Source organism: Carassius auratus, unplaced genomic scaffold, assembly GCF_003368295.1.
Source record: "Carassius auratus strain Wakin unplaced genomic scaffold, ASM336829v1 scaf_tig00033088, whole genome shotgun sequence".
Lineage (NCBI taxonomy): Eukaryota > Metazoa > Chordata > Actinopteri > Cypriniformes > Cyprinidae > Carassius > Carassius auratus.
The window spans coordinates 242,363-266,321 of NW_020526047.1; the positions used below are offsets into that span (position 1 = coordinate 242,363).

Genomic DNA, 23,959 nt, shown 5'->3' on the forward strand with positions numbered 1-23,959 from the left:
ATATATATATATATATATATATATATATATATATATATATATAGGCCATTTTATTCTTTCAAAAATAACCAAAGAGTAGCCAAATATATATATTTTTAGCAAATTAATTTTTTGGCCATTTTTCTGTAGATTTTGAAATATATTTAAAATTATATTTTAAAATATTATTTTTAACTTTACTGGTTAATTAAGTTGGTTCATTTTAATTCAAGAACAGTGTGCAGCGATTATAAAGCAAACTCACTTCAACAGTTGAGTGTTGATTCAGTTTAGTTCAATAATAGTGCAAAGTTCAAAGTTCAGATTAAGAAACAAGCTCAATTAAGCTGTAAAGAAGCTCAACAGAAAACAGTCAGATCTGTGTTCAGTAACAGTGTTGATGTTGCAAAGCTCATCAATTATGAATCAAATTCGATTCTGCTCTAAATGAGGAAAGTGGTTGTCATATAATAGCTTCTGTCAGAGCATCACCATCATATTTTATATTAACTGATCATGCACCACAGAAAAAGCGTGGCCCTGGCATACAGGATCTTTGACTGATAAAGCGTCCCCAGAGTAATGCGCTTATCGTTCAGCTCTTTCTTTCATCTTGACTCTGTTTTTGTGGCGCAGTAACCTGTCTCTCTCCACCTGGCAGACAGACACAGCACAGCACAGGTCTCCTCCAACAGAAGCGGCCAAAACAAATTGCTTCTGCTTTAGTTTGGCAGCGTCCAGGGTTTCCACGAGGATCTCATGCGGTGGAGAATGTAGTTTTGAAACTTCTGGTAAAGCCCAAAGCTCTGGCCGTTTCCCAGATGAGGAGAATGTCACTTAAATTCAGCGTACGACTCGAAAGTGTGAGAAAGGTTTGCAAATGCTGATCCAAGAACCACAGAGTGGTAATATTAGAGCTCGGGGGAAGATTTATATAGCCAAATATCCTACAAAAGGGATCGTCTGCTGACCAACAGTGGCTTGGATGTTGAACTAAGTTGCTTTCCAAAAAGTCACGCTGTCTTTTTTTGTGGGAAAACAGAAACCACTTCCTCTCAGAGAAGAGTTTCTCTCGCCGTTTTGTGTTAATGTTGTGAAAGCTTCTTCTGTCTCGCTCTTTTTCTGTGTCTGCAGTTCCAAATAATCATAATTTATTAGTGCATCTCAGCATTTGAAAGCACATTTTGGGAAAAGTGCTGTTCAAACAAGTGCAAATATTTCACATGGTCTCTAAATTAATATGAGGCCATGAAATCTGCAAGCACAATAATGAGAGTGGAAATGCGGTTCAGAAATGCTACGAATTTAATTCATAGCAGGAGGTAAAATTGCTATGCTTTCAAACTTAAGAGCTTGAAAACACCATATTTACTTTCTGATTAGCAACATTTCCAGGAGATGCCCATTTAGAAATGGATTGTGTTAGACTTTTTTTTATTGCAGACTATTTTCATGTTTAGTGCAATATGTGCGTAGTCCAGACATTAGACCACAAATGGATGAATGATATATAATATATATAATATTTATTTTGTTTATTGTTAAAATTTGTGTTTCATGGTCTAGCAAAATTATAAAAATATACAAAAAACATTTTTGAAAAAATTACAGTAAAGTTACATGTCACATTATAATAGAACAGGTGTAGTTCGGCATGAATGTTATAAATCTACTTAATAAAATTTTGTATTTGCTTCCTGATTAGCAAGTCGAAATAGTTGCTAGTCATAGATTGTGAGAGATTGTAATTTTGACCATTTTAATATTATTTTATTTATTGATTTAAAAAAAAGTAACTTTCCAGACAAATTATGAAAATATGACAGAATTTTTTATTTTTTTTTACATGTCAAGCTAACTCCTCACTTTCCCAGTAAAATAATACATGAAGGTTCTATTTTATTGCTATTTCTAATCATTTATTCTTTTGTTTACATGACTGCATAATGGTAATATGAACTAATCTAGATGTCAAGCTGTTCATTGTCTCGTTCAACAGGGGACTGATTTCACTTGAACATGAAGTATATATCCTGGAGCCGGAGGAAGAGGGAAACACACACCGGCTGTACAGAGGAGAACATCTTAAAGTCACCCAGGGAACCTGCGGACACGGTCACAACATTTCATACCCTACAGAGATGAGGAACACTACTGGAGCCGTCTTCAGCTCTCACAGCAGGAGGGTGAGCGCGAAAAAACCTCAATCAGCATCCAATAGTGTTTCTTTACATGTAGAATCTGCTTAACTAATATGACATATTTTTTAATAAAACTGACTATTTAGCTGTAAACCATGTATGGCTGGGCTTTTATCCATCCAACTCAAATTAGCAAATGAACATTAAGTGTAATAAAAGTTCCTCATTCATACTTATTGAATTTCCTGCTTCCTGTGAAATACGTCACATAATGGAAATAAATATTAAATGTACTGGATTTAAACTATACAGTCTACAGTATATTTACAATATTTTTTCTATTTAATATAATTTTTTCAGTAAAAAAAAAAAAAAAAAAAAAAAAAAAAAAAAAATATATATATATATAAGCTGATTTCTCAACCAGCCAAACACAGTGTCACTGACTCAGCCAATAGCATGAGTTTGGGGGCGGGACTATATGCTTGCCTGACCAATGACAGACAGGTGGGGTGTTTAGTGAAGCTTCTGATGCAGAGGGTCACAGATCACTCTTTGTTTAAGGACACATTCAGTCTCTTGCTGTGGGCACTGAAGTGTTTTATACGGCAGGAATGATTGTTGTGTCTGAATGTTGACATTGAGTTCAGTCTGACAGATCATCTCTTTCAGAATCTCAATACAAACTAACATTTTACACACTGGAGCATTTTTTGAGATTTAGAAACAGATCTTATTTTCTCCTGAAAAGGATTTATCCAACAGCATGTTCTTTACCTGATGTTGTTGCTGACTGAAATAGGCTCCTACCTTTCAATAGTTCAGCAGATACTGTCTCGGTGTGGCAGTCAAGTGTTTCACTGAAATACATGCTTATCAGCTTCCCTCTTCAACGTGAAAGAGGTGGAACACCCAAATTCTTCTCAACACGAAACCCGACACAGATGAGTTCGGCCTTTTATTTCCATTAATAGAAGACCAGTCAGTGGAAACAATACGAGATTAAAAGCGAGAGGACTGAGTCTAAATGCATGAAAGCAAGAGTCACTTTCATGATGGTCTGTTCTGTCGCATTTATAGTCTCAGACAGCTTTTCAGACAGAGTTTCATTGCCACCATCATCTGGCACTGATTGGATCCTGTTGCATTTGTTTAAACCTCATTTAAAAGATCTGATTGTCCAATGCATGACCAGTTTGTCTGAACAGAGGGCCAGCAGACGTGCACTTCACAGTTCGGGGATTTACTAGTTTTCATGAATCATAACACTCTTCTTTACACACTCCAGCTGGGAATGTTATAAATGGTTTATGAAGACGTTACTAGATGAAAAATTGTACAACCGCTACTTCATATAATTTATATGCAAAATTAATAGGGGCTTGTAATACTTCATAAGTCTTTATTAAGTAAGCAGTTGTCACATAACGAGAAAGCCATTGTTTAAAACCAAAGGCTGACCCATTAAAGAGTTATGTGAACATAAAACAAACTGAGAATTGGGAAAAGCTGTACGTCTCATATATTGTAAAAGTTTACTACACATTTGACTACTTATATTGCACTACACATATTTAATTTTAGCATTGTTTTTAAATATTTGTTTGTGTTTTTAATATTGTATTTTAAAAATATTAATACAATAAATATTTATAAAATATTTTTTATTGTTTATTTATTAAAATTATATATATATATATATATATATATATATATATATATATATATATATATATATATATATATATATATATATATTTTTTTTTTTTTTTTTTTTTTTTTTTTTTTTTTTTTTGATGCGTAAGATTTGATAGGAAAATCAGTCAGCAAGAACTAGAAGTGAGTTTTCATTTATATAACATTTGCTTTCACTAATTCCCATATGTCTATTGGTGTCATTTCATTTATTGATGACTTCAGTATAATCCTACAATGTGGAATATAGTGAAAACGAAGAATGACTAAGTGATAATTACTTGAAATACTCTTCATTTAAAAAGAGACATTTATAATATCTATAAAAGACAAGTGGGTCTTTCACTTGAGTAAATGAGATTGCCAGGCAATCCTAAACCCGTTAAAGTGAACGGTCTCCTGGAAAGCACATTGTGGTGGATAATATATAGTTTAAGGGCATTGCTGAGCCCAGAAGTGGATGTTCAATCACACACTGCTCTGTTAATAAAGGACACATCCGGAAGAGAGCTGAAGACGTCACCTCAGTGCCTTAAAGGCCTCAATGCAAAATGATTTTATAAAAGCTGCTTGAGTGCAGGCTCTATTAACTGTGTCCTTCAGAAGAAGTGGGTGAAATTCTCTCTTAATCATGTTCTTTCTCTCATTTTTTTCTTCTCTCTGCAGCATAAAAGAGACGCCCAGAGCAGCACCAAGCATGTGGAGTTGATAATCGTTGCAGACAACCGCGAGGTAATGAAGAGACGCTCTTGACCTCACACACATCTCCAACCTTCAATCATCTAATTCAGCGGCTCTGAACTAGTGGGTCGTGACCCAAAAATGAAACGCAGATCTGTTTTACTTGGGTCACAGACATCAGCGATGCTCAGCGCAAATGATAGCTAACCATATAATGGCACTCATCCTCAAAAACCAGAACAAAACTACAAAAGGTAAAAGAAAATTAGTTCCAGACAACATGAGATATATATTCACATGCAAAGTGGTGTTTTATAAGCTGATTTATTGGCTGTCAAGTGCATGAAACCATCAATTTACAAAAAGCATTTAGAAACCAAATGTCTTGAGTCTGGAGGGAATCTGTTGATAGCCTTTCGTTTATAACCAGAAATGTGCATGCTGCTTTTGGGATTTTAATTGAAGTTTTCCATGTCTTTTTCCTATGTCACTATTGAAATGTGTATATTTTGAATCATTCTTACCTAAGGTGATTAGAGGGTCGTTGTTTGTTGAATGATCTTTATTTTCCTCAGCTGTACCTACTGAAACCAGGTGAATGTTAGAGAAGGAGTTAGAAAAAGTGCATTTGTTCTCTTGCTAATTTTACAGCAATCAAGCTTTCATCCTGATTTTTGTCACTCACACAACAGCCACAGCAATCATGGGTGACACATTTCCAGTCTGCATTTATTTTGTAGAACTGACAGTCTGGACTTCAAACACTGCTGGTCGTGTTTCGTTTGACATCTGTGTGCCGCTGCCCATGGAAAATGAATTACCTCATGTGACATTTACCACAGCAGGCCAATGAATGGCACAATTGGCCGCAGTTTAAAGACCTTTTTGTCCTCTTTTGCATTTCAGTATCAGAGACAGGGGAAAGATGTGGAGAAAGTGAAACAGAGGCTTGCTGAAATAGCAAACTATGTGGACAAGGTAAACTTGGAAAGCATGACAACATGCTTAATGAATGAATGAATGAATAATACTTGCACGAAACAGATCTTTTTTAGGAAAATGCATCCCCTAAAATATTGTTTAGTTGTTCTTATTTGCAATTGCACTTATTTTAACCAGACTTGATGCAATAAAGCATCAAGAACATTGTGTGTGTGTGTGTGTGTGTGTGTCTGTGTGTGAAATGTGTTGTATACTATACATATATACTAGTGCTGTCAAATTATTAATCGTGACTAATCACATACAAAATCAAAGTTTTTGTTTACATAACATATGTATATGTATTGTTTGTATTTTTATGTGTATATAAATACACACATATAGTATATATTTTGAAAATATTGAATGCAAAGTATTGAAGTAAATCAATGTATTCTTATACATCTGAATAAATACATATAAATCATTTATATATATATATATATATATATATATATATATATATATATATATATATATATATATATATATATATATATATATATATTTAAATGAATCCTAAAATGTTGTTGAAACTTAAATATATTTTAACTATAATTATAAAATAAATAGTGAATATATATAGTTATAATTCTGCGTATTTAATTGTACATTCAAATGTATTTTTAAAATCTTGAATATGCAAGAATATAATAAGTTATAACTCGGAAAATATACATGTAAATTGAAATACAAATTTAAAAATCCTGAATATATAAACAGCAATTTCTTGCATAGCTATACTGAATTGATCTTTATTTTTACAAGTGGCTAGAAAATTATTCCTATGTAAACATTTGTGAAACTTATGTGAGTTTTTGTCAGGTTTTCCTCCTTAAAACATCTGCTTTAAGTTGATTTGCTGATGGCAAGCGCTGCGTGTTTCAGTTTTACAGATCTCTGAATATCCGTGTGGCTCTGGTGGGGCTGGAAGTGTGGAGTGACGAGGACAAATGCTCCATCACACAGGATCCGTTCACATCGCTCCACGAGTTCCTGGACTGGAGAAAACTCAAGCTGCTCCCGCAGAGACCCCACGATAACGCTCAGCTCATCAGGTTCGACTGCTAAACGTGTTTACTGCTGAGGGCCGGCGGGTGGAAAACAGCACGCTGCTCAGCATGAGAATCAGTGCAAATCAATGCAAATCAATCTGGGAAGAATTGCTTCACTATTTATTATTTAGAAAGGTTTTATTCACATAAAAAATGCTTTGTTTCTATTGGAAGTTTACCCAGCCTGCTGTAGATGAACATGTGTGTCACATGACTTCCTGTTTTCCCTCTTCAGTGGCGTTTACTTCCAGGGCACCACCATCGGCATGGCTCCTATCATGAGCATGTGCACCGCGGAGCAGTCAGGGGGCATCGTCATGGTGAGTGACATCTGTCAATCATTCTTGATGACGGAGAGGTTTATTGATAGTTTTGAGCATTTACAATTTTGTCTTTTTTTCTGGTCTTTCTACTGTTTTATTTGAACGAGTTGATTAATTTGAAACCACAGAATCTTGAGAAATGTTTTGGTGTTTTGCTTTGAAAGTGCATGTGAGATATATTTATTTAAAAAAGGTACTTGATTTGACATTTGTATATAATGCAGGAATTATATATATTTTATAGATGTTATATGAAATAGTGTTATATATTTCTTCAGGCATCTTGGAGACATTGCAATAGTTTTTTATTGACACATTACAACAAAAGATCTAAAAATAACTGGCTTAAAAACTTTTTTTTGTTGTTGTTTTTGTTGTTGGTGGTGGTGAAAGTACAAATGGCCTAAGTATTTTGAACAGTACTATATATATATATGTGTGTGTGTGTTTTGTCATATGTCTTTGTTATATGTATTTTATTTGCGTCTCATTGCAGACATCAGTTAGTTCTTGAATACAGAGGTTACTTGAGGTTGCTGCGGTTCTAACTTTTAGATGTTCATCTCCTTCTTTACTTTGTCTGATGAGGACAGTAACTCACTCCGCACGGCCGTCTAGAGATGTTTTCTCTAAATCAGCGTTACACATTGATCACACAGCACTCCGCCATAACATCCTACTGAGACACAAAATCAAACAGCTCTCTGAGATACAGATCGAGGGGAAGCGCTGGATGTGTTCTTACTCAGCAAATCAGCTGAAGTTAGTTAAACTCTTGACGTATTTATAGCCAGCTACCTTACTAATAAGACCTCTGGTTTCATAGCATAGACATTTGAACCTGTTGCTTTCATTGCTGCTTGAATAAGGTGTGTTTCTGGCCTCTGTGTTGAAGTAAACTGGACCATCTCAAATGATCAAGAATCCCATTATAGGAAGATTCTCCACTATAGATCATTATAGTCACATGTGGTTTCTTCCAAAACGTTTTAACTTTGTCAGTCAAAACAGCAGACATGCATGCTTTTTCATTGACTCATTCATCGGATGTGATGGAGTTGCCACCATAAAAGCCACAGTAATTCACAGAAAACAAGGCACGATCTTATGACATCTTGTGTTGTGATGAGGTTTTGTCCTTATATGACAAGTTCCCAAGCTTTGTAAAAAAAAAAATGCAATGAGATACACAGACAGTGGAAAGAAAATTCACAAAATGACATGAAAAGAGATTAAATGGAGTGCAAATGGAGACTTTTGCTCGAGTCTTGTTCATCTCTAAAAAAAAAAAAAAAAAAAACCTAACACCCTGAGTGAGAAAATAGCATCTTTTACCACGTTGCGTTCGGACATAAGCATTAAGCAAGACTTCTGGAAATGCATTTTGCTGTATTCCTGCTTGATTTAAAACTGATCTGGTTCTTTAACACCCTCTAAATGGGCTTAACACACTCCTGTCCGTCAAATGCTCCTCTAGTGTGAAGGCAAATTGCATCATGCATATTTAAATTAAGTAATTCTTTTGACAAACACACATCATTTCTATGCAAATGCAACTCATAATAGAATGTGCTGGATTCATAAACATTTATACGGTAATAAATGCCCATTGAAAGCTTAAAGAGGTAAAAAGTTCCACGTGATCATGCCAGCAATAATCGTAAAGGGTTTTGATTAAATGTATACTTTACATGCAATATAAACTACCATTTAAATGTTTTAGGTAGGTTAAAATATATTTTAAAAGAGGACTCTTTTGCTCACCAAGTCTGCATTTATTTGTCTGCATTAAAATTATGTGCAAAAATGAATATTGTGAAATATTTTTGCAATCTAAAATATCTGTTTTCTGTTTAATTATATATTTTTAAATTGTAATTTATTTCTGTGATGCGCAGCTGAATTTTCATCATCATTACTAAAGCTTTCAGTGCCACATGATCTTCAGAAACATTCTAATATATCGATTTGCTGCTCAAGAAACATTAATTTTTTTTATTATTATCAATATTTTTCACTCAGAAATAGCTTGTAAAAATCACCAAAAATTAATTAAATAATTTAAATGAAATTTTAAAGACTGAAACAGTATTTTCTTGTCATTCTACTTCAGGATCTGTTTTATTATAACTTAATTTTTGTGGAAACCATGCTTTATTTTAGGATTTTTGATGAATAGAAAGTTCAAAAGAAGCATTTAATCTTTAGAAAATTTTATAAAAGTCTTAACCGTCATTTTTGATCAATTTAAGGCTTCCTTAATGAATAAAAGCATTAATTTCCAACTGACCCCAAACTTTTTAAAATCATTTTGTTCCAGTATTTGGTTTCCAAGTCTCTCTAGTTCCGAAAGAGCACCTTCTGAGCAATAAAACTTTCCTCATGCTCATTATATGACACGAGCAATCACTCAGAACTGAAGTGAATCTGGCCGTTTTCCTTCGTTTTAATTTGATTTTCACATGTTTGGCAGACAAGTCCTCACCAAAGCGACTGTAATTGTGTCTGTCCTGCCTCATCAGCACACACCCTTCCTCAAACAAAGCCTGCCGAACGGTCTGATGGTGTTCTGGCAGCGCTCGAGCAATTACAGCAGCGGATCTACACTTATGCAGCTCTGATGGATTTGTGGAAAAGTAATTAGAAAGGCCGTTAGTGTCTGCTCATTACAGAACTCATGTGAAACTGTTTTCTGAGAGAAAAACAAACACGCAAGAGGAGAGATGTGGGGATAAATGTAATCTGGGGAGGGAAGGTGGAACAGGACGGATAACGCCTCTCGAGTCTCTGGGTTCACGGAGGAAGAATTGCTCTCATTTGCATTAAATTAAAACTGATATTCTGATTCTCACTCTCTCTGTCTTTAAGGATCACTCTGATAACCCTCTCGGCGCTGCGGTTACTTTGGCTCATGAGCTCGGACACAACTTTGGCATGAACCACGACACGCCGGAGCGCGGCTGCGGCTGCAGGGCCACCGTGGACCGCGGCGGGTGTATCATGACCCCCTCCACTGGGTGAGAAAACTGCATCAGTTCTGCAAATGAGTTTTTATGTTTAAATATTCTTATATTGGTTTAAAGTGCTATGATGAGGCCATTCGCTGGTTTGTTTCACTGAAGCTCTGTGATGCTTTTAGAACTTTAATCTGTTCTGGTTTTAACCAATGGTGTGAGTTTGGGGGCGGGACTGTCTGTTTTGTCTAACCAATGACAGACATATTCAGAAACCTGTTTGGAAACCATCATTCCACCCACAGTAAAGTTTGTCTGCTCGGCACATGACGGCTCAGTCTGTTTGTTAGTGGTTCGCTTTCTTTCTGCCTCATTACTACATAATGAGCTCCATTTGCTCATCTGCACAACAGCACACTTTAACACCCCACCCAGCGGGACAGCATTAGCTCTTAGCCTTTAGCCACATGCTCATTAGCATGCTTCCAGTTGACCCCGCTGGTTCATGACGTCTGTCACACAAACCATCTGGGACTCATTTCTTAAAAACATCAGAGCTTGTGCAACGTGTTGCTAATTCATTCTGTCATCTGTTAGACGAGATTGCTGGCTTTATGGTCAGATGTTCTGAGACCTGTGATGAATTAAACTTATTTGTACTAAACATGGAGACAGTTTTAGCACATATTGACTAAATTCATGAGACATTAAAGTTTGATCAAGCTCTTTTTAGGAATAAACTGTGTCACTTGTTTAACAGCACATATTTACATGCAGAAAGTGATTGTGGATTTCTGTAAATGTTATTGTTTTATATATCAGTTAATTGAAACTAAAACTAAAAAAGTTTAAAATAACATACAGTCATAAATATAAAACCTACTTTTAAAAAAGACTAAAAAGCTTATAGATTTTCAACTTTGTTGAAATTTTGGCTTTTTGTTGGACAGAAACAGCAGTGATGACAGGAAATTGAGAAGAGAGATGAGAAATGGGGTCAGGAGACTCAACATGCAGAATGATTGACAGGCAGAGGGGCCTTTCTGATTGGTTAAGAGGCAGTGCTGTCATGGAAACAGATGTGATTTCTCATGACACCTATTTCAGGTGTAGAGACATTCATTCCCAAGAAATGATTGGCAGCAGTATTGAGTCTGTAAAAGTAGTTGTCTTGTGTGATTCCAGCAAGTAAATCACACTTCTGCAGGCCGCATTAGATTTCTGATGAGGCAGATGGTTGCACACCGGCCAACTCAATCCCAGCATCCTCTAGTGTGTATCATTTCATCCGCATGAGTGTTTAAGCTGGACTGCACCCATGAAAAACCCATAACGTGACGCTCGATGAGGGGCTCATAAAGAGGTGTCATGAAGGACCAGGCGAGAAAAACAGCTCTGATCCAGAGAGACAGAAGAAAGAAACATATTGGTCACATATTTGTACAAATCAGAATCTTGAATCAGACAATTAAGATGGATATTTTTTCCATTACAGAGCATTAGTATGTGTCTCCTCTCAAAGAGCTTTCATAGATCAAAGCGTAAATGAATTTAACATCGCAGCAGGTGCTCGTTTAGGAGCTTCACATCTATATAATTGTGTTAATTAAGACGTGAGTGGTGAAGATCCCTCTGAGGTTTGAAGCAGCTCCTTCACTCCTACAGGTTTGATGAATGCAATCTCAAGTAGCCAGATTTTATCACCACAGCGTGCGATCAAAGTCTTATTCTGAACAAGCACTGCCCACTTAGACAGGAAGAGACTGTTTGATTGACAGATCAAGCCACCAGTCTGATTTTTTTCATGTGATGTTTTGAAATATGAAATGACTCCTTTGAATTTATGAGTGTGAAATTTGATTTTAATAGGTCTACTTGAATTGGGATGACAAGAACAGAAATTTCCTGAATTGTAATTTGAAGACCTTTAACTTTAAGGTAATGCATTCTGGGAAAGTTAAAATTTTAATTTAAAATTTATTCAAATGAATTGAATTTAAATATTTTTGTTATAATTAAACTGATCTTTGTCATTTAAAGTAAATGTTAACATTTTATTTAAATGTTTATGCATAAATATAAATAATTTATATATAGCGGGTCATATTGGTCATAAATGCATAAACAAAAACAAAAAATAAATAAACCTGTAGTTGAGTATTCCCAGGATCAAAATTAGAAGAAAAATAAAAAACAAAAAAAAATTCAGACCTTCATTTTTAAATGTATTAAGTTGAATTTCTTTGAACATATATACATAAAAAATTTCTATAGGTTCTATATTTCTGGTATTTAAACTCTACTTTTTTCAATTTTGCTTCCTGTTTGCTACCTTACTTAAAATGAATTTAGTATTTGAGAAATGAATTGCAATATGTTTATCTCATTTCAGTTCATTTCAAAATCTACATCAGATGAAAGTACATTTTAATTTGTGGCTAGAAACAAAAAAAAAATTGCCTGAGGCCAAGACACCAAATTTTACGTAACAATCAAAACTTACAACATTTACATGCGAAATACAATGGGGTCCAATGTTGTCAGGACCCCAGTGTTCTTGAAAATATATTTTTTACTGTTCATGCATGTTCAGTACAACATGAGGAAGAGTAAATGAAAGTCACATGTCATAAAGCCAAGTATGGTGACCCATACTCACAATTTCTGCTCTGCATTTAACCCAACCAAAGTGCACACACACACATGGAGCAGTGGGCAGCCATTGGAATTGCCGGCCCAAGACTCAAACCCACAACCTTAGGGTTAGGAGTCAATCTCTCTAACCACTAGGCCACAACATCCTGATAGTGTTTACCGCAGGACTCTGTTGGCGACTCTCTCCACTGAGCTCCCAGCTTCTGTGGCTCCTAATGCTGCTATATTTGTTCCTGTGCAACTATAGTGTCTTTGGAAGCTCCTCATACCCTCATAGAGAACAAACCCCACTCACAGTGAGATCTCTGTGCCCCCTGGCAGCATCTCTATTGTGTGGGCCTCGTGTTGAGCCCAATCCATGTGTTTGAGAGCTTAGACACACTCGAGTCGCTGGGGCTTATCGCTGAGCGCTGATCTCTGGGTTGGCATCAGGAGGCAGGAAGAAGCATCTGCTTATCTCTCACCCTCCCACAGGCTTATACCACACTGGCACTGGTCGTCGCTGGTACAGTTGGTCCAGCAAGCATGAGGGCTGACACGAGCCAGATTTCCTTGCTTGCGTTCGCCCTGTTGTCTCAGTATGTGTGCCAGAAACGCAGTGAACATCACAGCATTTGGCGGCTCTGCTGCATACTAATGGCCAAAGCAAAGCCAACTGGATCCTGAACCAAACGCTGGTCCATGCTGAAAAGATAAGCTGTAGATCTGAGGATGTAGGAGGTAAACGCTGCCCAGTGCTTTACCTGATGGTTGCCAAAGTTTGAGCTTAGAAAGTGAATGTATTGAACACTTGTTACTCGTTTAGTTTAAAGAAATAGCTCTCCCAAAATGAAAAATCTGCCATCATTTGTTGTTAATACCGGTTAAGCAGGAGAAAAGAAACGTCATCCTAGCATTGTGGCAGTGAGTTTTACATACTTTTATCTACAGAAGGGTAAAAATCTGCTGATATTTAGCTGGTTTTACAAACCCAGTTCGAATTGCCATGCTTGTCCGTGCTGGTTTAGCACTGGTTTTCAGTTCAGTTTTAAGCACAGCTGTTCTGTTTTTTTTTTTATAATAATGTTTTATCGAGAGGATCGATCTTCACGTTAAAGTAATGTTCCCACATATATAATAATATGATACAATAATTATTATAATAACTAATTAATCAAATTAATTATTTTCATTATTATTAATTATAATAAACAAAATTAACTAGTAATTTTATTATTATTTTTTTTAGTTTTATTTGTTATTCAAATTGTTTAGCAGGTAAATGATTAGAAAATGATTTATCTTTTTCTATATTTTCTTTATTTTATTTTATTATGTATATTATATAAATTTGCATCAAACTGCATTGAATTTTCAGATTGTGTGTTTCTATATATATATACAGTCAGGTCCATAAATATTGGGACATCGACACAATTCTAATCTTTTTGGCTCTATACACCACCACAATGGATTTGAAATGAAACGAACAAGATGTGCTTTAACTGCAGACTTTCAGCTTTAATTTGAGGATATTTACATCCAAACCAGGTGAACGGTGTAGGAATTACAACAGTTTGTTATATGTACATCCCACTTTTTAAGGGACCAAAAGTAATGGGACAGATTAACAATCATAAATCAAACTTTCATTTTTTAATACTTGGTTGCAAATCCTTTGCAGTCAATTACAGCCTGAAGTCTGGAGATCAATTAGACATCAGCGTACGCTGGGTTTCATCCCTGGTGATGCTCTGCCAGGCCTCTACTGCAACTGTCTTCAGTTCCTGCTTGTTCTTGGGGCATTTTCCCTTCAGTTTTGTCTTCAGCAAGTGAAATGCATGCTCAATCGGATTTAGGTCAGGTGATTGACTTGGCCATTGCATAACATTCCACTTCTTTCCCTTAAAAATCTCTTTGGTTGCTTTCCAAACACCAAACTACCCGGAAGACCATGGAAAACAACTGTGGTGGATGATCGAAGAATTCTTTCCCTGGTGAAGAAAACCCCCTTCACAACAGTTGGCCAGATCAAGAACACTCTCCAAGAGGTAGGTGTATGTGTGTGTCAAAGTCAACAATCAAGAGAAGACTTCACCATGTGAATACAGAGGGTTCACCACAAGATGTAAACCACTGGTAAGTCTCTAAAACAGGAAGGCCAGATTAGAGTTTGCCAAACAACATCTAAATAAGCCTTCACAGTTCTGGAACAACATCCTATGGACAGATGAGACAAAGATCAACTTGTACCAGAGTGATGGAAAGAGAAGAGCATGGAGAAGGAAAGGAACTGCTCATGATCCAAATCATACCACCTCATCAGTGAAGTATGGTGGTGGTAGTGTCATGGCGTGGGCATGTATGGCTGTCAATGGAACTGGTTATCTTGTATTTATTGATGATGTGGCTTCTGACAAAAGCATTAGGATGAATTCTGAAGTGTTTCGGGCAATATTATCTGCTCATATTCAGCCAAATGCTTCAGAAATCATTGGTCAGCGCTTCACAGTGCAGATGGACAATGACCCGAAGCATACTGCGAAAGCAACCAAAGAGATTTTTAAGGGAAAGAAGTGGAATGTTATGCAATGGCCAAGTCAATCACCTGACCTAAATCCGATTGAGCATGCATTTCACTTGCTGAAGACAAAACTGAAGGGAAAATGCCCCAAGAACAAGCAGGAACTGAAGACAGTTGCAGTAGAGGCCTGGCAGAGCATCACCGGGGATGAAACCCAGCGTACGCTGATGTCTAATTGATCTCCAGACTTCAGGCTGTAATTGACTGCAAAGGATTTGCAACCAAGTATTAAAAAATGAAAGTTTGATTTATGATTGTTAATCTGTCCCATTACTTTTGGTCCCTTAAAAAGTGGGATGTACATATACAAACTGTTGTAATTCCTACACCGTTCACCTGGTTTGGATGTAAATACCCTCAAATTAAAGCTGAAAGTCTGCAGTTAAAGCACATCTTGTTCGTTTCATTTCAAATCCATTGTGGTGGTGTATAGAGCCAAAAAGATTAGAATTGTGTCGATGTCCCAATATTTATGGACCTGACTGTATATATATATATATATATATATATATCTAGCAGAAAAATTTGTCAACTTTAAATAGAAAAAAAAAATGTTAAAGAACGATTTATCTTTATCTTTAGTTACTGGAATTTGCATTTCAGTTTAATTGCTAAAAACTATGGCTCTTGAATATCAAATACTGTATTTCATAGCCTGATGTCTTTCATAGTGATGTTTTCTTGATAGTACATGGTATTGGATCAAAATAAAAGAGTACTCTAAATTGTATCATCACTTCCAGTATTTAGCTGGTAAATGTCAACCTTCATGGTTTCAGTTTCCTGTATCCAAAAACCAAATCTGTTGGAAAGCTTACAGACAGACAGGATCTATATAATGTTAATTTGTACAAATGCAACAGCCAAATATGAAACATTTCATGTGTTATATATCCCATCGTGCTCTTTGAGAGACATTTTCAGGCTGATTTTGGAAATGCAGAGCAGAACCAGACGACCTGGATTTGTGTGGTTTCTATCGCTGCACGACGTGTTTGACAGCACTGACAGATGTTTCTCTCTGCATGACATCTCACAGCAGAGACGTGTCACACACTTCACGATCACATCAGAGCCAATCAAAGCCATCTGTGCCAAACAATTTCAGTAATTCAAGAGCTATTATCAAATACAAACTCATCACAGTCACACAGGACTCGAGGAATCTTCAACCTCCAGAAGAAAAGCAAGCAACAACAGGCGTGTTATGAGTTTCCGTCTGAAGAACACACATTCAACTTTCTAGGCTGTGCTTAATTTTTAGCCAGATAAGCATGATGTTGCGTGACAGTGTAATAAAGCAGTGCGGTCTGAAGATGAGCTCTGGTTGTGTTACTCTGGTTGTACTGTGGCTGCCATCGCATCATTCAGGTGGATGCTGGACACTGGTGGTGGTTGACCCTTCATATGATTTTAAAGCGCTTTGGGTATACAGCAATGCATAATAAATGCCTCATTCATTCATTTATATTGTAATATATTTTAAAATGTAATTTGTTTTGCATAACATGCTTTGCAAATAGTTCAAGGGGGGAGGTGAAATGCTCGTTTTCACTCAATATCCTGTTAATCTTGAGTACCTATAGAGTAGTACTGCATCCTTCATAACTCCAAAAAGTCTTTAGTTTTATCATATTCATAAGAGAAAGATAGTCTGTACCGTTTTTCCCGGAAAAACACGACCGGCTGGAGGCGTGACGTGTGGGCGGAGCTAAAGAATCACGAGCGCCAGTAGGCTTTTGCGTTGAGAGCATGTGGAAACTGTGACATTACCGTGAGGAAAAAACCATCATCCAAAACAAACCATGGCTAACAGTCAGATTCAGCGTATATTTATGATCCAGAATCAGATCCAGAGGCTGAAATTTAACAAGAGCAGCATCAGCAACGAAGTCTCTATGTGGTATGTACTGAAACTGTATATATTTGCTTAGTGGTTTTGGAAAATGACTAAGTTCCACTTTATGTCGTCTTTTTTTTTTTTTTTTTTTTTTTTAAGCTGTACATGTGGAAAGTGCAGTTTGATGACAACATCGCATGTTGTTTACTTGATGTGCTTACGCGCCGATAGCTAAGTTAACAACACAGAGATATTTGAAGCAGTTTTACTCACCGCATGTGGTTCCAACACACGATCGTGACCCTTTTTCGTTGGGACTGCATTATCCTTAAGAAATAAACGATACGCAAATCCGGCGTCAAACTGGGCCTTGTTTGTAAAACAAGCATCTTTGAAATGCAGGGAACAAACAAAAACACTTGCGCAACTCCGTTGATGCTCTGTAAAAATAAACTCCATCCACTGGTCCCTTAATGCTGTTTCACTTTTGGTAATCTGTGCAGGGTTGTCTTGCCCTCGCAACCAAAAACACACTTCTTTTGTGACTTTTCGCGACGCTCTCACTCTGATCAGGCTGTGCTCAGCCTCTCAGTGCTCTGCTATACGGGAGTGCGCGCTCTTCCGGCAGAAGTGCCCTAAGGACCCATAATTAGGAAATTCCGCTCCATCTAACGTCACACAGAGCCATACTCGAAAAAAACTTTCCGAAACTTGTGACAAACCGGAAGTAGTATTTTTGGAACAGAAATACTCCTTCAAACGTACATCTTAATTTTTGAAACTTTGTCCATGTTTAGCATGGGAATCCAACTCTTTAACAGTGTAAAAAACTCAGTATGCATGAAATAGCATTTCACCCCCCCTTTAAATATTCTTATAATACTGTATGTTGTAAGAATGTCTGCATTGAATACTTAACCTCCAGATCTATAGCGTATGTTGTAACTCAACCAATCGTACTGATTTAATTCATCAGGATGTTTAGTGATGTAGCGTTCAGTGTGTTAATGAAATTGGCTGAATGTAATGATTCACACCTGCAAGAGTTTTACGATCACCATCATTAAATCCTCCTAAGAACCCTCCCTGATCACAGATGGTGTTCATGATCATGAGCTCATCCGCCAGACTCCTAATATGTGCCATATGCTTCTCTCTTGGATCTCTCACGTCGCTGTCAGTCAGAAACGAGGGATGTAATTTCTCTGACTCTTGGGATGTTTATAAACTTGGGATTTCGTCATGTAGATGCTACGGCAAAACATTTTGTTACACTCCACGGGGGAGCAATGCTATTCAGAGTGGATTTGTGGGCCCACTTTTACTGTGTGTGTGTGTGTGTGTTAGAAACAGAGAACTAAAGTAATTAAGAATTAGAAGAAAATAAAATGTTTGTGCATTCAAAACTTGCCTCTACAATGCTGTTGAATAAAACAGCATATGCTGGTTAGGTATGTTTAAAGTAGTTTTAGCTGGTCCTGAGCTATAGTTATGTGCTGTTCCTGAGCAGGAGCTAGTTACTCAACCAGCATAAACCAACTAATGACAAGCTTAAACCATGTTTCAAAACATACCCAACCAGCATATGCGGTTTTATTTTTTAACAAGGTTGGTTGGTGGTTGCTATGTGATTTTTAGAATGTTTGTTGGTGGTTACTAGGCAGTTGTTATTTGGTTGTTGTTGCATTCTGAGTTGCATTGGTGCTTTAAGTGTTTTTAGAATGTTTGTGGGTGTTTGCTTAGCAGTTGCTATGGCATTGTGAGTGTTTTTTTTTTTTTTTTAACATGTTGCTTCAGTCATGGCCAAAAATATTGGCACCCTTTGGTAAATATGATCAGAGGCAGCTGTGAAAATAAATCTGTGTTGTAAATTCCTTTTGTTATTTTATTTAAAATAAATCACAAAAATCTAACCTTTCATTGGATAATAAGAATTTAAAATGGGGGGAAATATCATTATGAAATGTTTTCTCAAATACACATTGGACACAATTTTTGGCACCCCTAGAAATTCTTATGAGTTCTCATGTTCACAGTTTTGAGCACTCCAGGGTGATTATGTACATGAAATTATCCAGCAATGGTTTCCTGATTCACAGAAATATAAATAGGAGGGAAAACAAAGCCCAAATTTCCTTAATCATCCATCAGAATGAGAAAAACCAAAGAATATATTTCTAATATGCAGCAAAAGATAATTGAGCTTCACAAATTGGTGAAGTGTCTTTAAGAAGAGAGTTAGAGCAGTGAAAATTTAATAATTAAGAATTTCCAATCAACAGAAAATGTTACGAAACTGCCTTAGGATGATATGTGCCAAAATCATACTAATGTGCAGTGAGGAAGAGAGTTTGAATGAATAAAGACTCTCCAAGGATCAGAGCTGGAGAATTGCAGAAAATAGTTGAGTCTCAGGTTTTAGAAAACCTTAAAACAATAGTCAAACAGCACCTACATCACCACATGTTGTTTGGGAGGGTTTCAAGAAAAATGAAACTAACTAAAACAAACTAAAGCATATTCAGTTATAAGACATGACTGGAACTTCAAATGGGACTGGCTTCTATGATCAGATGAAACAAAAAATTAGTTTTTTGGAAGTAAACACTCAAGATGGGTTTGGTGAACACGGAAAGAAAAAGTACCCCATCTGTACAATGAAATATACTGCGGTTTTCTTTATGTTGTGGCCCTATACTGGAGGTCCTGGATGTCTTGTTTAGAGCCATGGCATCATGGATTCTATCAAATACCAACAGATAAAAAATCTAAACGTTACTGACTCTGTTAGAAATCTTATAATGGGTCATGTTTGGATCTTCCAACCGTACAATAATCCAAACACAAACCTCAAAAACAACACAGAAATGGGTCACTGAGCACAAAACCAAGCCTCTACTAAAGTAATTCCAGTCCTCTGACCTGAACCCTACAGAGAATAAGAGGAGTGAACTGAAGAGAAGAAGAACCAACATGGAGCTGGGAATCTAATGGGTCTGGAGTGATTCTGGATGGAGGAATGGTCTCTGATCTCTTTTCAGGTGTCAAGAAAATTTAGACATGTTAAACTGAGCAAATGGAGGTTTCAAAAAGTATTAAATAAAATGATGCCGTTAATTGCGGCCAATGTGTATTAGAGAAAAACATTTATTTCATGATGAACCCCCCCCCCCCCCCCCATTTTAAATTCTCATTATCCAATGAAAGGTTAGATTTTTGTGAATTTAAACTAAAATAAAAAAAGGATTAAAAATGCAGATACATCTTCACAGACTTTTTTTTTTTGCTATTAATTACAGGGTAATGTTATACGATTGCATGTTTTTAACACGTGGGTGGTTGCAAGGGAGTTGCTTTGGTGTTCTAGTTTATCTTTAACATGTTATGTATGTTGCTGTATGAAATAATTTTTTGTATTGGTTTTATACCTGCATTTTAAATTATTGATTGTGTTTTGGGGTTACAGATCAACTGATCAACAATCACATTATTAAGGTACTAACAAAGTGTAAATTAACAATTATTAAATTATTATTATTAAATTGGACACCTGCATACAGCAGCTAACTCAAGTCACATGATGTGTACTGCTAGGCATCTTTGGCTTCCTCTTTTTGTGTAATTTGGATACAAAAAGTGTGCCTTTTTATTGTCTGAGTCACTTATCAAAAGTTGCTAAAAGTTGCCAAATAAATTGTTGAAATTGCTAAATGTGCTGCCAGGTGTTTTTGGAAGAAAAAGTTGCTACGGTAGTCTGAAAAGTTGCTAAATTTAGAAACAAAATCGCTAAGTTGGCAACACTGGTGGTTACTGGTGTGTTTCTTTGTGTTTGTTATGGCTATGGTTCTGAGTGTTTTTTAACATGTTGATATACCATTGCGAGGACATTAAGAGTGGTTGCTATAGCTGTACTGAGTGGTTTTTAGAATGTTGGTTTGGAGGTTGCTATGGTGTTCTAAGGGTTTTTATTTTATTTTTTATACTTGGCTGCTTGCGCATGTTTTGGAGTTTTTTTTTTTTTTTTTTTTTTGTGCTGTGGGTGGTTTCTAAGGAATTGTGTTAGGATGTTGCGTGACAATTGTTAAAGTGTTCACTAATTGTTTTTGTGTGTGCATTGCTGTTTAGTTGCTAGGTTGTAATAGTGATATTTGCATAAGCAAACACTACAAATGAACACAAACCAGTCTATTAGAATCTTGGTTTGTTGGATAATTCGGTCCAAGTGAAACCATGTGTAATATATTGTGTCATCCTGCACACACACTTGACTTCCCGCTGCCTCCAATTTACAATCTGGTGAATCCAGTCAGTGTGATTTCTTACAGACGAAGGACTTGTAAATATATCTTATCTGTTGCTGTTCTTTCCTCTGGGACTCATTTCATTGGTCCTCAAGCCAGTCAGCAATTACAGGGTGATGTCATTTCCTTGGCAAGACTTCCACTGCCTGATTGGTCCATTTATATGTGCATATGTTGAATGTCACAAAACTGAACAGTCTGTTTTCTTAAAAATCATTACTGAGGTAATATATCTGATTTATTTCAGGTACCCTTTCCCTACAGTCTTCAGTACATGCAGTAAGAAGGATCTCGCTGCGAGTTTGGAGAAAGGTGTGGGCATGTGTTTGTTCAACATGCCGGAGGTGAAGGTGCTCTACGGAGGCCAGAAATGTGGAAACGGATATGTCGAGGAGGGAGAGCAGTGCGATTGCGGAGATGTGGAGGTACGTCAGAGCTCATGTGTGTATGTTTCGCTTTTTGCAAACATATTTCATGCAGACATTTACATGATTCCCTTAAGCGCCGCATATGTGCTGTGATTTTCACACTCTCCAGTGAGTCGTGCATCATTAGCAGTCGCTCCTCCAAATCTGTGACAAGAGCGAAATAAACAACCGAGTGTTTTCCGTAACCACGTTGTGAGAAGAAGCGCAAGAATGAGAAGCATCTGTCACGTTGGACCAGGAGATTTTGCGAGGACCGTAGAGAAAAGCTTTTGTTAGTGTCTGAATGCTTCAGGTGCTTCCTGAGGGTTTAAATCTGTTCAGTGATGTCTTTGCTGAAAGGTTGCTGGCAGTGCTGAAAACGTACATTGTTTGTGTCTCTGCATCTGACAACAATGCTCATGTACAATTTATGAAATTCCACCCAGCCTGCAGTCAGAGAAAAACATCTGGGAAATTATTGACATGATTTGTACGCTTAAGCAAATAAAGAGTAACATCTCAATTAGAAAAAAAATATATTTTTTAGGATGTCTTTTCTGCTCACCATGGCTGCATTTATTTGATCAAAAATGCAGTAAAACAGTTAAATTATGAAATATTATTGTTATTTAAAATAAGTGTGTTCTATATGAATATATTGTATAATATAATTTATTCCTGTGATGCGCCGCTGAATTTTCAGCATCATTCCTCCAGTCTTCAGTGTCACGTGATCTTCAGAAATCATTCTAATATGCTGCTCTATAAATATTTCGGCTGTTATGAGTGTTAAATCTCTGTCTCTGCAGGAGTGTCTGAATCCCTGCTGTAATGCCAGTACATGCACACTGAAACAGGAGGCCGTTTGTGCACATGGACAGTGTTGTGAAGACTGTCAGGTAACTTTTGACCTTCAGCCTAATTCACTTTATTTGTTGATTCTTTTATACCTTGCTAATTTAATGTACTTAAATTAAAAATGTGCAGCAAAATGTATTTATGAACTTAAGGATGGCATTTATTCAGGAACATTTATTAAATGTTGCATTACTTTATAATAATTTAATATATAATAGATAATGTTATTTAATACAATGTAAAATAGTATACAAAATATTAAATTAAATAGTTACTTTTTTTAAATTTTACTTAAGTTAACATTTTCTTAAATCATGGCTGTTTTCACTGTGCTTAATTTTATTTGTTTATTTTTAAATAAATAGTAATAATCTTATCAGAAGTTGGCTATTAAAACACTATATGCCTAAATAAGCAACCAAAATTAGTAAGTAAAAGTGCATATTATTCTAAAGTAATCAATTTTTTTTATTCTTTAGAACATGGACATGGACTGAGGAATCATTCACAATAAAACCAGGAACATAAATAAATTAAGATAAAAGTAAACAGTTAATTTGTATTGACTGAAAGGATTTAATTGTGTTATTGCCTTATTAATATTAAAATATTGTCTCATTAATATATTTGCCAGATTTCATGATGTGTTTGTTGTGTAGCTGAAGCCTGCAGGGACTCCGTGCCGTGAGTCCAGTAACTCCTGTGACCTGCCGGAGTTTTGCACAGGTGCCGATCCTCACTGTCCCGCTAATGTCTACCTGCACGATGGACACGACTGTCAAGGTGTGGATGGACACTGTTACAACGGGATCTGCCAGACACACGAGCAGCAGTGCATCACACTGTGGGGACAGGGTGAGGACAGCGCCACCCGCAGGCCTGGAGGAACAGCTACTGCATCGGTCTGTGTACGTGAAAACTTTGTGTTTGTGTTTAACAGGTGCAAAGCCAGCTCCAGGAATCTGTTTCGAAAGAGTCAACTCAGCGGGAGATCCGTATGGAAACTGTGGAAAAGACGCAAAGGGATCATTCGCCAAATGTGAAGCACGGTAAGAGAAAATATCAAAAATGACAAATATCAGTCATGTAATATTGACTGATGGACACTCGGTTTGCTCACAAATAGCACCCTGATTTGAGCAGATGTTTGTTGATTTGTTGCAAAATTAATTATTGTATCTTACAGATGTTTGGAAGAATGTTGCTTTTAGTTGGTGCACTTCAGGAAGATAGAAAAACAAATGTACCTTTAAAAACCTCCAAGGACTTTACATGTTTATTTACTGAAAGTGTTTTTCACTTAAAATGACAGTTTAGGGTTTAAATTAAATCTGAAATGAATTTCTCTCATTAGGTTCTTCCCATTCTGTTCTTTATTGACTGACTGTCTCTCTCTCACACATACAAACAGATGAATAACAACCCAATTCAAAAAAAAAAAGAGAGAACAGAAGCCTATTGAAAAAATGACAGTAATTTGTAGGTTACACCTCTCATAAATTTCGTTTTAATTGAGCTCAGATTGG

At 36.4% G+C, this 23,959-nt stretch overlaps 1 protein-coding gene across 1 annotated transcript in view; it reads left to right on the forward strand.

Moving 5' to 3' along the window:
• Window positions 1-23,959, forward strand: part of LOC113081088 (disintegrin and metalloproteinase domain-containing protein 12-like) — an 86,286-nt gene that overhangs the window by 49,670 nt on the left and 12,657 nt on the right. The window contains exons 6-15 of the mRNA XM_026253135.1: window positions 1,979-2,165; window positions 4,482-4,547; window positions 5,403-5,474; window positions 6,366-6,535; window positions 6,768-6,852; window positions 9,724-9,872; window positions 21,416-21,593; window positions 22,385-22,474; window positions 23,093-23,288; window positions 23,374-23,482. Of these exons, the coding sequence (XP_026108920.1) occupies window positions 1,979-2,165; window positions 4,482-4,547; window positions 5,403-5,474; window positions 6,366-6,535; window positions 6,768-6,852; window positions 9,724-9,872; window positions 21,416-21,593; window positions 22,385-22,474; window positions 23,093-23,288; window positions 23,374-23,482 (1,302 nt within the window). The remainder of the gene's footprint in view (window positions 1-1,978; window positions 2,166-4,481; window positions 4,548-5,402; window positions 5,475-6,365; window positions 6,536-6,767; window positions 6,853-9,723; window positions 9,873-21,415; window positions 21,594-22,384; window positions 22,475-23,092; window positions 23,289-23,373; window positions 23,483-23,959) is intronic.